The 13,989-nt window shown below is 46.0% G+C and overlaps 1 protein-coding gene across 2 annotated transcripts; it reads left to right on the forward strand.

Annotated features, from left to right (window-relative positions):
- Positions 1 to 10,421, forward strand: atp1b2a (ATPase Na+/K+ transporting subunit beta 2a; the record flags this gene model as incomplete). 2 transcript variants are annotated; one of them, XM_005951718.2, is given in 9 exon segments in its annotated part: positions 1 to 522; positions 7,393 to 7,521; positions 7,623 to 7,727; positions 7,824 to 7,903; positions 8,028 to 8,153; positions 8,336 to 8,395; positions 8,478 to 8,504; positions 8,661 to 8,756; positions 8,855 to 10,421. In XM_005951718.2, coding segments are annotated over 9 exon segments (894 nt in total). In that variant the 3' UTR covers positions 9,020 to 10,421.
- Positions 10,422 to 13,989: the final 3,568 nt, after the last annotated feature.

Genomic DNA, 13,989 nt, shown 5'->3' on the forward strand with positions numbered 1-13,989 from the left:
TCAGTATAATTATATACTAACCTGTGGTACTTGTACTCTTACTGTCATTTCCTCGGGGATTACTAAATATTCTGATTACAGTTCTCAGGTGTTTCTAATAAACTGGCCGTGCGTGATGACGTCTTCTCAGTCGATCAGCTGCTGGTTATGGTACACGTGAGTGACGTCACGGTCACGTTCCCCCTCACGGTCTGGTCTATGATGTCACAGTCTGTCAATCCCGCAGAGGGCGGGGTCTCCTAGCGCCGCGATTGGCGAGCCGGGCGGTGACGTCAGCGGGCGCTGAAGGGGAGGGGTTTATCCCGGAGAGCGAGTGTCCGCGCGCTCCGTCAGCCGCATCCTCGTCATCAGGGACTTGGAGAGCCTCCATCATCACCTCGTCTTTCATCACCTCCATCACCTCCGCCAGCTCCATCATGTCCGGCTCTAAGGAGGACGACCGGAAGGGCTCGAGTGAGTGGCGGGATTTCTTCTGGAACCCGAGGACGCACGAGCTGCTGGGCCGGACCGCCGCCAGCTGGGGTCAGTACCACGGTATCCGTGCGCGTCTCCGCGAATCGGTTTGTGTGTTCACGGTATCTGTGAACGCGCACAGCTGATTATTGATTACTGATCGATCGTGCTAACGGTCCGTTAGATCATTGATTGAGCAGAGGGCTCAGAGCGGTTAATCGATAACTAAAGCTGTGCTTTCCAAACTGTGGGGCGGGACCCTCGGGGCAGACGGGATGTTTTAGCTCTGAACTGATGTATTGATTATAATCAATGAGTACTGGAGCTTCGTTAGCAGAGGGCTTACCTGTGAACACCTGCTGAGGACGGGGCTAACACACCTGAGCTCCTGATGTCAGCAGGGTGCTCCCACCTGTCCAGGTGCACCTGCCTGTCACAGGTGGGTTGCTACAGTCGTCCTGTTGTCTGCTCCTGGGCTCACTCACAGCAGAGATCACACACAGAGAGCTTTATTTTCTGACATCGTTTAAGATGAGACCGTTCATATGTTTATAGCACCACAGAACTCTGCACCTCGCCTCCTTTGTCTCTCCACACGTGGGGAGGAGGTGCTGTGAACCTCATTGTACGTGCTTACACTGCCTGAGCGTCTGCTTACCTGGATGCATCCAGGTGATCGTCCCAGGCTGTTTCTGATTGGATGAAAGCTCTGTTGGTCTGCACCTCGGCTTAAATCTGGTTTGTCTCAGACAGAGTCAGCTGCACCTGAAGAGGTGTGTTTGAGGTCAGGAACAGCTGTTTCCAGCTGTTTCCAGGTGTGTCTGTGAGCTCAGAGCTCCATCCTCAGGTGATCTGTTCCACGGTCCAATCAGCTCGCTGTGTCACAGGCGGACTCAGAGATCAATACAGTCACAGACTTCAGTTACTGATAGTCGATGTGATCAAACATCAGGAAGAACGTCTGTCTGATTCTGTTACAGTGAAGGCTGATAACTGATCACAGCTGATCAATAACCCTGATCAGCTCTGATCGGCTGACTCTCATCACGACCAATACTGAAGCAGTGATGTTGGCAGCCTCTCTCTCTCTGAGTGAGAGTGATGCTTGCTCGCCCTCTGACAGCCATGTCCTGTATGAAGGTCATTCTTTAATGTGTGTGTGTTCAGACCATCCAATCAAACTCATCCGCTTAATCCAGATTAAGACACACACTCACACACGGGCAGATATGTTAGTGTGCTCCGGAGGACTCTTAAAGGGACAGTACAACATGTCACTGACTCAGATGGAGGTTGTAGTCACTCTACTGGTCACATGACCATAGTGGGTGGAGACAAAACATCCAGAATTAGGCAGTTAGACCACAGTGAGGTCACGGTTTTTCAGGAGGGAGCTCGGGAGACGTTCTTGTTAAAATGATCTACAGCTGGTCCTTGGGGGGGTACCAGTGTTATAGAAGGTTCTAGATTATTCTGAAGGGGAACAAGGTGTGTTTGGACAGAGCTGATGGAGTTCCTGTGGAAGGTCTGTAGGAAGGACGGAGGGGTGGTAGAGCTCTGGGTGGAACCAGTCACCTCAGCTTTATTCACACAGTGAATCAGTGTTCACAGCAGTGACAGTGTTTCTCTGAGCTCCTGTCAGAGGTCAGAGGTCACAGTGAAGAAACACGTCTGCAAGACGTGCACACAGCTCTGTTATCACTTCAACATAAATGAAGACAGAAAACTAAACAGCAGTGACGTCTGCAGGGTTACTGAAGTTGGGCTAGCTGCTATATAAAACTTCCCTTCATGTCTAAAATTTTCGACATGAAGGGAAGTTTAGAAATCGGCCTGTAATGTGAAAGAGCGTTGGGGTCAGAGTGGCTTTTCTTCATAACTGGTTGCACAACTGCGTGTTTGAAGACAAGGAAGAGTTCATTAAAAGTAAGATACAGGGTCCAATAGTAGTCAGAGCTTCCTTAATAATGCGGGAAGGAAGAATGTCATGCAGCGTACTGCAGCTTCTCAAACGATCAATTATTTCTTTTAAAGTCGAAAAGGATACGGGCTCAAACTGTTGAAAAGCCACAGAGCATTCAGACTGCCGGCAGATATGGCGCCCTTAGTGCTGAGATCTTATCTATAAAGTAATTTCAGAACCTTTCACAGAGAGCTGGGGAGCATCCCTCTGAGCAGCAGAGCAGGGATTAGAAGATTGTAAATATTAGTAATAATTTCTGACAGAAATGAAGCTTTTGCAGTTTGGACAGTCTTCTGATATTTTGATCGGCAGTTATGCAGGATGTCCAGGGACACCTGGAGTTTGTCTTTTTTCCATCTCCTCTCAGCTCGGCGACATTCTCGCCAGAGAGCGCGAGTGGATCATTCAGCCATGGTTGGTAATTGGCCTTCAGCGTTAAGTCATTAATGGAGCCACAATGTCTGAAATCGAGGAGCATGTTGAAATAAAGGAGTTAGCACGTTCATCGACCGATATAGCTGTATTACAGTAGATATCATAAAAAGTAGTTAGTAACGGCCGCGGAGAAGCTGGTGATCCGTACATCCGTAATGCACACGTCCAGACTGGATGACAATACCAGATCAAGCGTGTGGCCTTTAACTGGCACTAGAAGGCATGAGCACATCACCCCTGTGCTCGCTAACTTACACTGGCTTCCCGTCAAATATCGCATTGGTTTCACAATCCTTCTGCTCACTTTTAAAATTCTAACTAACGTGGCCCCTAGCTACCTAACTGACTTCCTTGATCTGTACAACCCAAGGAGAGCACTAAGATCCTCCAGCCAACTGCTCCTAATGCAACCAAGGTCTCGTTTAACAACCAGAGGTGACCGTGCTTTCGCCATTGCCGCTCCTAGACTCTGGAATAATCTCCCAGTCGAAATCCGTACTTCGGAATCAATTCAATCGTTTCAAATCCCATTAAAACCACACTTGTTTAACTTTGATTTCACTCGGTCTGCACTACACCAGCTAAATGCAATTTTAAGTATCATTGTACTATTTGTTTCTTGTTCTGGCCGCATTGCGGTTTTATTGTGAAGCACTTTGATGTACATTAGTCTTTAAATGTGCTGTAGAAATAAATTTTGACTTTACTATATAATGATGTGCTTTTGATCGCTAGCGACACAGCTATGTTAGCATAACCGGTCATGATGGCACCGGATAGGTTCTGACATAAACGGTAGTAACCAGACCGAAAAGCAGCGCACATTTCGGTGCTTTATTTCGGTGCTTTTATTTTCCTGAGCTGTGATACACTTTAGATTCTAGCCAATCATTTTACGTTTCCGAGGATAGTAGGCGGGGCCAGGTACGTACGTTCTTTTAGAGCAGAGCTACAGATTAAAAATGTCCAAGGCGAAGCGGTCAAAAGTCTGGCTGTACTTCACAGCAAAAGATGCAAACTCAGCAGCAACAAGTGCTTTAAGCTGATACTGTGATACTGTCAAAGGAGGTAACACCTCAGAATCTGATGAAACACCTGGCGACGCATAGCGTTTTTTTTAAAAGCCCAGAAATGCGCCGTATTTGATAGCTTGCTGCGAGACCTCACACCGAGCACATCTACTGCGGGTGGGTTGCCTGTTATCAACATCCCCCAAAAACCGAAGAGTGAGAGTCCTGGCCCCTAGCCCTGCCAGTGTAGCAGAAATGATGAGGATGATGTGCAGCAGCAGCCGTTCTTCTCTGCGTGAGTAGCTTAATGTTGTTCGTGTGTAATTTACGTTGAGTAGGCTAACCACGTTATTACATTAATGCATGTAAGGTGAACTAGCAAACATCATCATAGCTACATGCGGCTGTCTTCTTGTTTGATGGCAGATGACTCCCTTCACCCTGGCCAAAAAGGCTAAAATGACCAAAGAAAAAGTGGAAAACAGCTAAACATGAGAGGTTTTTGGACAAAGTTTGTGTTTTTTCCATTGTTTAAGCACTGCTTCCAGCCAAGAGTGATACCATATATGCCCCATAGCTGCAGAAAAGGCTAACATTGTTATCTTTTTACAAAAAAACAGCTGAACATGAGAGGTTTTTGGACCAATTTTGTGTTCTCCATTCTTTAAGCACCGGCACCGTTTCAAAAGTACCGGTTTGGCACCGGTATCGGATAAAACCTAAACGATACCCATCCCTACCCATGAGGCTACATTCTTTAGCGCTATGCCTGTAAAACTCTGCTCATATTAAATCATTTTTTGAATAATTTTTAAAATGTTTCTTCACGTCAATATGTGAGCCGCAAGTGGGGATGACATGGACTGCAGGTGACCTGCAGGCCACAAGTTTGAGACCCCTGGCCTAAGGGAAGCATGTATAATGTAAACAGAATTGGTCCTAGCACTGAACCCTGTGGAACTCCATAGTTGACCTTGTGTTTACAAGTCACCAATTTATCTAGACAAATATAACACAGACAGCACTACCTTCAATCTAACAAGGTAGTACAGAGCTGTTAATGAAACATTAGAAAGCTTATCAGACCAAAATAACTGCACAACCTGGCTCAGAGGAAGAGAGAGACCACACAAAGGCTTAATATGCTATAAGATATTTTAATGGAACAAAGTAAAGAAACCTAAAAACAGATTAAGTGGTGCGACATCCATGGCTGAATGCACCATGTCAGGATAAGTTCTCGATCACCCAGGGAAGCATAAGGAGCCAAGAAGGAGACCTGGATGTTCAGTCAGAGTTTCTTTATAACACACCGGGGACTGGCCTACTAAGGTGTGCTGCATCTGAAACTGGGTCAGCTCCACCAACTAGACACCTGAAAGAGACAGGCAACAGGAAAGCAAGGCTAGCCCACTGGCTGTCACAGTGAACAGGTAAAACCTCTGTTCCTCGAGTTGCATTCAGGTAGCTGTACAGGGCATTGACGATGACAACAGTGGGCAGATTATATCCTTAAACTCAGCTCTGCACTTTCAGAAAGACATATACTGTGATGAAGTGATGGGGGCCATACAGGACAGTGAGGACCTGTTTGTTCTCCACCAGCTCTCTGCCACTATAGCAAGGCTCTAGACTAACTTTTTGCCAGGGTTGCACCGGTGCGCCTAACTTTTTCAACCGCATCGCTTAACACCGCAGTTTTACATGTGCACTTTCTTTGGGGGGGAATTGAAGTCCATACAGACAATATTCATTTATAAATTATTAACTAAAAAACTTGTGCTTAAAGTGCTTTGTCAATATTGTAGAAAATGTTAAACTTAATCGTCACATCGGCTCCTCTGACGACCTGTTTGCTGCTGTCTGCTGCTGAAAGGCCGTGGGGAGAGGGGACACTTGGGCATTTATTGCAGCATATAATGTGTTTCCTGGATACACTGCTGCTTTTTCAGCATTCAAAGACTGATGGCACCGTGTCAGAGCTGGCTATGAATTTCAGACGGATCAGGCCTTAACGAAAAAGTTATCAATCGTTCTTTTCATCTTTTCTTATTACCCACAGCTACATCCACTCCTCTCAGGCCTAGGCTGCTCACTAGGGCTGGGTATCATCACTGATTTCTATAATCCATTCGATTCCAGTTCTCAAAGTCCTGATTCGATTCAACTTAGCCTCAGACAGTCAGAAATATTATAATTCTGATCATTTATCAGCACTGATACATGTGAGACTTCATCAGCATTGTGAACATCACAGCAGATGCCTTTGTGTCAAAGTAACTGAGAATAAAACAGAAAAACATGAAGGAGATTTTCCTGGTCTGGCTTTTTATAGCAGATAACCTTAAAAATATTCTGCAATTTTGCATAATTTTAAAAAGTTTAAATTCCTTCAGTATTGAACAGCAGAAATGAGGCTTTCTTGTCCGAGGTCATTGAAGTGAAAAAAGGAAAAGACAGCGCTGTAAATAAGGGTAGACTGGTGGGTAACAAGCGAATGAATGATGCAGAAAACAGATTTGAGACGGGAAACTGTTCCTGAAGTACACACAGAGAGCTGTGCAGGAAGTGTGATTTTTATCATGGTGGAAGCAAAACAGCAAAAGTCAGAGGGAATTCATGACGACATCGATCAAATGTGAAGCGCAGTTTGCTGCTTCTTTTGCTGCTGGCTCTGTGGATTTTGGTTGGAGAGACAAAACCTGCAGCTCAGAATCAGCACAAAAAGACGTAAACACAGCGGACGCATCAGGATCGCTGAGCTCCGACAGCGTGTCCGTCTGCGGGCCGTCGGGTGAGAAAGCCGAGAAAGACAAAGCTGATTCTGATGCGTCGGCTCTGTGTTTACGTCTTTGTGTGGAGTCCGTTAATGAATCGATATCGCTTTATTCAAGCTACTCACCTCCCAATTCCACCTGCACTTTCAACTGGACCACGGCCAATCAGAGAGGTCCCGCCCCTGACTATCTCTGATTGGTTTAGTCCACGATAGGGGCATAATGTGTGTCTGTTGTTGACCACACGGAGAGTTGCAGAGATTTTCTTTTTCTTACCCGAACAGGTGGTCGCACAGGTGCAACCAAATATTTATTTTAGTCGCATAATTGAAAAATTTGGTCGCATTTGCGACTAAATTGGTCGCACTCTAGAGGGTCACCTGCAAGTGTTCCAGGTGTGGATGAGGACGTTTCGTCTGATGAGGAAATGAAGGCTCTCAGTGAGCGTGTGATTCTCTCACCTCTGTCTTCTCTTAGTGGTTGGATGATGGCGGCGAGCCTGAGTCTGCCATAGATATTGTCATGTGACCATCAGAGCCCCTCTGAGGTCAGCTGGAATCAGACGATGGATGAAGAGGAACAGAGGCTGAGCAGATTACAGTACCTCCCCTCCCCCTCACACCGATGACCTACTTCAGTATGAATCGAGGGGTGGGGGAGGGGCTAAGCACAAGAGGATTATAAAGATGACATTAGAGGAGGGAACGGGGGAGGGGCATGCTGTGCTCTGAGTAACCATCACCTCCCTCCACAGGGCTGATCCTGCTCTTCTACCTGATCTTCTACCTGTGTCTGGCGGGCATGTTCGCCTTCACCATGTATATCCTGCTGCTCACGCTCGACGACTACAAGCCCACCTGGCAGGACCAGCTGGCCACTCCAGGTGAGGACACCACACCCACAACAGAGAGGGGCGGGGTTTATCAACAGAGGCTCATGAGGCTCAGCTGTGATTGATTAGCGCTGACCTGCTTCCTGTTTCAGGGATGATGATTCGCCCAAAGGGAAACCAGCTGGAGATCACCTTCTCCACCTCAGACACCGAGAGCTGGGACGGCTTCATCCACAATCTCAACTCCTTCCTGTCCCGTAAGAGCCCCGCCTCTTTAACCACTTATCAATATAACTGAAAGGTTACCTGCCCACTTACCTGTCACACCTGCGTCTGTACCTGTGTGTCTGCAGCGTACAATGACAGCTATCAGGTTCAGACCAACGATGAATGCACACCTGACGAGTACTTCATCCAAGAGGACAGCGGAGAGGTACGCCTGTCTGACCCACACCTGTCTGACCCACACCTGTCTGACCCACGCCTGTCTGACCCACACCTGTCTGACCCACACCTGACTATCTCACCTACACCTGTCTGACCTGCTCTCTCTGCAGGTGAGGAACAATCCCAAACGTTCCTGTCAGTTCAATCGGACGATGTTGGAGGAGTGTTCGGGGGTTTTGGATCGTTTCTATGGTTACGACAAAGGACAGCCCTGTATCCTCATCAAACTGAACCGGGTATGACCTCTGACCCCCATGTTAAGCCACTCTACACTCTAGTGTTACTGCAATGAAAATGGTTTTGCCAGAGGAGGAAGTGCTTCCTGTCTGTAGGTTTCAGAAAGTGGCCAATCAAAAGAGACTTTTAACCTCAAACCCTCCAATGACATTCTCACGAGCTGTTCTTCTACCTGCTGCAGGTGATCGGGATGTTACCGGGGAAGGAAAGACAGTCTCCTTATGTCACCTGTGCAGCAAAGGTCTGTAAACCTGTCTGTCTGTAAACCTGTCTGTCTGTCTGTGGACCTGTCTTCATCTCACCTGTGTCGTCTCCATCCTCAGAGGTACAGAGTGGGTGAAAATGAGTGGGTAAGACCAGCAGACCAGGAAGTAGATCATGATAGAGTCCCTTAGTGCCTCCATCACAGAATCACAGCAGAGTTACGTGTTAGTAACCTCCAGTTCCAGGTTATTGAAGCGTATTGACGACCAATCAGAAGTATTGATCAGTGTGTTTGTGTGCAGAGGGAGGACAGCGACAAGATCGGACCTCTGGCTTATTATCCTCCTAATGGGACCTTCAACCTCATGTACTACCCGTACTATGGCAAGAAGGCCCAGGTACTCGCTCAGTATTCACTCAGTGCACACTCATGCACATGCTCAGTACACACAGAGTACTGTACTAATACTGACATGCGATGTGTTTACTGTCTCAGGTGAACTACACTCAGCCTCTAGTGGCCGTGAAGTTCCTGAACGCCTCTCTGAACACAGACATCAACGTGGAGTGTAAAGTGACCTCCAACACGCTCGCCGCCGGCAGTGACAGGGACAAGTTCGCCGGACGCGTCTCCTTCAAACTGCGAATCAACGACAAATAGACACACACACTGACACAGACACAGACACACACAAACACACACAAACACGTGAAAGCTGCACTCATCCAGATGTTTCCACTTCCTGTCACAGCCTCACACTGACCAGCTGTATTTTATATTTCCATGTTGTGTTCACTGACCATGATGGTGATGCGTTCACTGACCAGGGTCATGATGCATTTACTGACCATAATCATGATGCATTCACTGACCATGATGACGATGCGTTCACTGACCAGGGTCATGATGCATTTACTGACCATAATCATGATGCATTCAGTGACCATGATGATGATGATGCGTTCACTGACCAGGGTCATGATGCATTTACTGACAATGGCCATGATGCATTTACTGACCATGATCACGATGCGTTCACTGACTGTTTAAAGTGTCTGTTTCTCACTGGATTCCCTGGTAGTTGTAAACACACAGTTCCTTTCTCTGATAGGACCCCTCGGTGCAGCTTTAACTCAGACACACCCACCCTCAAACCAACCAATCAGCACGCACACATAGTCTGATGTCACTGCCACTGGAGGCCAGTGACAGGCCAGTGTTCACCTCCATGGTGGATCAGTCTGCATGAATCAAAGAGAGAATTATTGATCCCTCAATGTACACTTTATTGATTGTTTATTTATTTGTTTGTTTACGATGTGTTTGTTTACACTGACATTCTTTAACTAAGTCAGAGATGAGACATGTGAACACAGAAACACTCAGACGTCGACCAATCACAGTAATTAATGACCTCATAGTCAGGTGACTGCCAGTCTGGAGTCAGTTCTCAATTCTCTGATAATGAACCACATCTTCTACATCATTCCCAGTCCAGAAGCCACAAACCCTAACTGGTTTGTCTTATCGGCCATGATAAATGTCTCCTCGTTTGTTGCCACGGAAACAGCTGAACTCACAGCCAATCGGAAGCTAGCTTTAGTTTCCATTCCCGCAGCTTTAGTGTGATGATGTCACCTCGTTTCTTCTTGTCCTTTTTGTGTGGCTGCAGCTGATTGGCTCCTTAGTTAGAAAATCAATTAGTGCTCACCTGGGTGAGTTAGGTTAGTTAACGAGGTAGGAAGTCGTTAATGTTTGCTTTTGTTTGTTATTTATTTGTTTGTATGTGTGTTTCTGTTTCCACCATGGGACTGAGCATGACAACACACACACACACACACACAGTCAGTGTCCTCAGCTCCGTCGGGGAAACACCCCCACTTACCTGTACTCCTGTCCACCAATTGTCTTCCTTTAAAGAAAGGGCCTGGCCAATCAGAGGTTCCTGCTGTATGATGTCATCTACTGTTACCTGCTTGTAACTGGTTGATTTCTCCTGCCTGAAAATGTCCTTGTGTTCAAACAGCGAATAAAAAAAAGCAAGAAATTAAACAACAAAAAACTATTTATGTGTATTTCATTGGGGGGGGGGGGGGGGGTCTCCTGGATGCAGTGAACACATCACTGCATCACCTGTGCAGTGATGTGTTCCTGAGGATGTTGTCATGGAGACGAGCATCTTCCCGGAGGATGGGTGAGTTTCTGTCAGTGCTGAGACTGTTTCATGTGTCTTACATAAGAGCCTCAGTTATATAAGAGCATGAGTTATAGACAGAGGTGAGCCGTGAGCCCTCTGCTGGTCACAGCCATGCATCACAACCAGACGGCCCATAATAACTACATGTCACTGTGACCATTCAACACTGCCACCTGCTGACAACCCTGCAGTACTGCGTCTTCTTCACAAACAACAAACACTTTGATATAATGTTTTTAAGACAGTAGTGTATCCATGGTTACCATGACTGTGTAGCCAGGTACGATGTGAGTCGAACCTGAAGTTGACAGGGTAACCACACATCCTGTAGTCAAACAGGTTACATGAACAGCTACCTGTAGTGAGTTATTAAAGGTGAGCCAGAGTCAGATCACAAAACAAGTTTGGCAGTCGAGCGATGATGCAAAGATACTCGGTAAACAAAACTATTTTAACAATCTCCATGGAGACAGGGACAGTGACGACTAGGGGAGGAAAGGTCCATTTCCACGACATCAGGACAGCTACAGTATCTGAAGCTTGGATCAAACACAGAATAACTCATCGAGCCGTTATCAACGAAACAACCTGGTCGTTTACGAACAGTTTATTAAGTTCAACTTCACCAATCCAATAATTTTGACTGCCTTCTTTTCTGTTCGAATTTCTAAAACTACACGTACCATCTCTCTGGCTCTTGAATAAACCTTAAATACCTGCAGGACTCTGTTAAGGTCTAGCTCCGTGCTGGGATGTCCCCTGGAGTCTGTGGAGGTGGTTGGCGAGAGGAGGATGTTAGTAAAGCTGACATCCATCATGAACAACCCACATCACCCACTGCATGAGTCTGTGAGTGGGCTGAGCAGCTCCTTTAGTCAGAGACTGAAACACCCTCGCTGCAGGAAGGAGCGCTTTGGCAGATCATTCATCCCAACAGCAGTTAGACTCTGTAACTCCTCAATCACGATGTCATGAGTCACTGGACACTGTGAACATCCACGGTCACCACTTCATGCATAATGGACCTTCATGTGTACGGACATGTGCAGGTATACATATCTGTATATGTATACATATGTATATCTAGTGTGTACATGTCTATACATAGGAATAGTAGTGGTACAATAGTTATGTTAAGCTATATAGTTTATGTCCTGCATATTTCCAACCATATCCATAATCACATACTGTGTATGTATCTTATCTGATCTTGTCTTGCCTTATCTTATCTTATACCAATCACTCAAACTGTACCTGTAATACAAATGCAAGTAAGGGTAGTGGAACTCCTGGTTTCTATTACAAAAGTAATATAGAGAGAAACATGTTGATTCTGCATTTGGGACTGAACATTAATCATGGTTCTGGTATTAAAGGTATTAATATTAATGGGATTAATGGGATTACACAGCTTTAACTCAAATGACAGATGACTGTTTAAGAAGTACAGGTGGTTGGAGTGGTACTGATGCCAAGTTATTGTTAAAAACCATATTAGAATCTGATGGTTTAATCGGTTTGCATGGTTATGGACGAGCAGTTATGGATGACTTTTGTTCCCTGTGTCTCCTTTGTTAGATCACAGGTGTTGAACTCCAGGCCTCCAGGGCTGGTGTCCTGCAGGTTTTAGACGTGTCCTTGATCCATCAACATGTCTTGAAGTTCTCCAAAGGCCTGGTAATGAACTAATCATTTGATTCAGGTGTGTAAAGAGGGTGAGCTCTAAAACCTGCAGGACACCGGGCCTCCAGGCCCTGAGTTAGATTATGTTCAGCTGTGTTCCCTCCTATGTTCTGGTCCCTCGTTTGCCCTCCTGTGTATTTATGTCTTCGCCTCCCTCGTTGTTGTTTTTCCCTGTCTGTTTAGTTTACATTCCTGTATGCAGTATCTCCAGCACTCGGGCACTAAAGCTGTTTTTGAGTTCAAGTCCTGTCTGCGAGTCTGCATAGGGTCCAATCTTGCCTGCTTCACAGCCAGTTCATGACAATATCAATGGCCTTTTTACCTGGATAAATAAAGGATTAATAACCTAACACTGAGGAAAGGTTAATATAGTCTTAGATTCTCAGGTGCAATCAGTAGTTAAATGGATATTACACATATTTTGAAAGTGTCTCACCCTCATAAAACATTTGGTTCCAATTACACTGTGAATCTAGTCTTAAAGGTTTCTATTGAACGTGTGTTTGTTGGTCCACGAGACCAGGCTGTAATCTTACACAGTAAATTATCCTGGACAGAACATGTTATTATGATTACTACTAGAGCGTACAATGATGTTGATGTGCGAAGGTTTTGACCTAAATGATATTTTAAGGTAAAGATCCAAGGAAAACAGACTAAAAACACAGGAAGAAACCTGCAGCAGAACCAGGCTCGTGGAGGGGCGGGGCCATAGTGAGCAGATGGTGGTTCCCACTATGTGACTGTTGGTGTCACACCCCATGAAACACTGGGGCTCTCACTTGGTGTTGGCTCTCTCTGCGTTAGAGTGTCCCTTCCTGTTCCTGTTACAACACCCAGTAGTGTTTTTGTGTAGCTTACCTGCATTGCAATTTAATTAAAAACTTATAGAGAACTTCTTATTTCATATCCTCACGTGCTTCATCCGACGCAAACCTGCTGTTTACTCACTTGATCTTAGTTTATCTTTATCTTTAATTATATTTAGCTTAGTTTAGCCTTTAGCTGACATGTAGGCTATTTGTAGCTTTGGAGTCCAGGATCACTGAACCGGAGACTCGGTTTTGCAGGCCTAAAAACCTGATAGCCAGGCCTGTGTAGCCCATGCAGCCGAAGGTAGCATAGGCCCTGTTAGCTGTCCCCCAACAAACTGTCCCGAACAGCCGGCGAAACAGGACAGCTGGTGACAGTGAGGAGCAAACATAGTCTTAAACAGAAGCCCCTGGTACACCACCAATTATTAGCAAGTCCAGCATAGTACTGAGTCGTGCTCTGGACACGAAGACAGCAGCAGCAGCTTTTTTAAAACTTGGACACAGAGCTGATCTTATCAGCAGTTTCTCTTCTGCTTTCAATAGATCTTAGCTACAGAAGAAGACACAAACTGTACAGACCACAACTTCATCTTTTTGTGGTATTTTTGTTTTTTTTGCAGATGTGTGAAACAGCCAGAGAGCATCAGCCTGTCAGTGATGAAGTGTTTCATCCACTGACAGATCAGTAACTCTGGAGCTCCATCAACTGGATTGAAAGGGTTAACCAGAGATGGACGAGTGTGTGTGGATGGCTGCAGAGTCAGCGTGTCCTCTCTGAGCTTCATGGAGCTGTGAGAGGGACAGCTGGGACACTTTAGGAAGGACCTCTGTGAGCCGGACACACAGCTGACGTGACAACAGGAAGTGACGAAACCGGAGCCCGAGGCATCTCTCTGCTGCTAAGACCGCACGCCTTCAGTTGAAATCCAGACACC

The sequence above is a fragment of the Haplochromis burtoni genome, unplaced genomic scaffold (assembly GCF_018398535.1).
Source record: "Haplochromis burtoni strain Fernald_Lab_line unplaced genomic scaffold, NCSU_Asbu1 Contig_980, whole genome shotgun sequence".
Classification (NCBI taxonomy): domain Eukaryota; kingdom Metazoa; phylum Chordata; class Actinopteri; order Cichliformes; family Cichlidae; genus Haplochromis; species Haplochromis burtoni.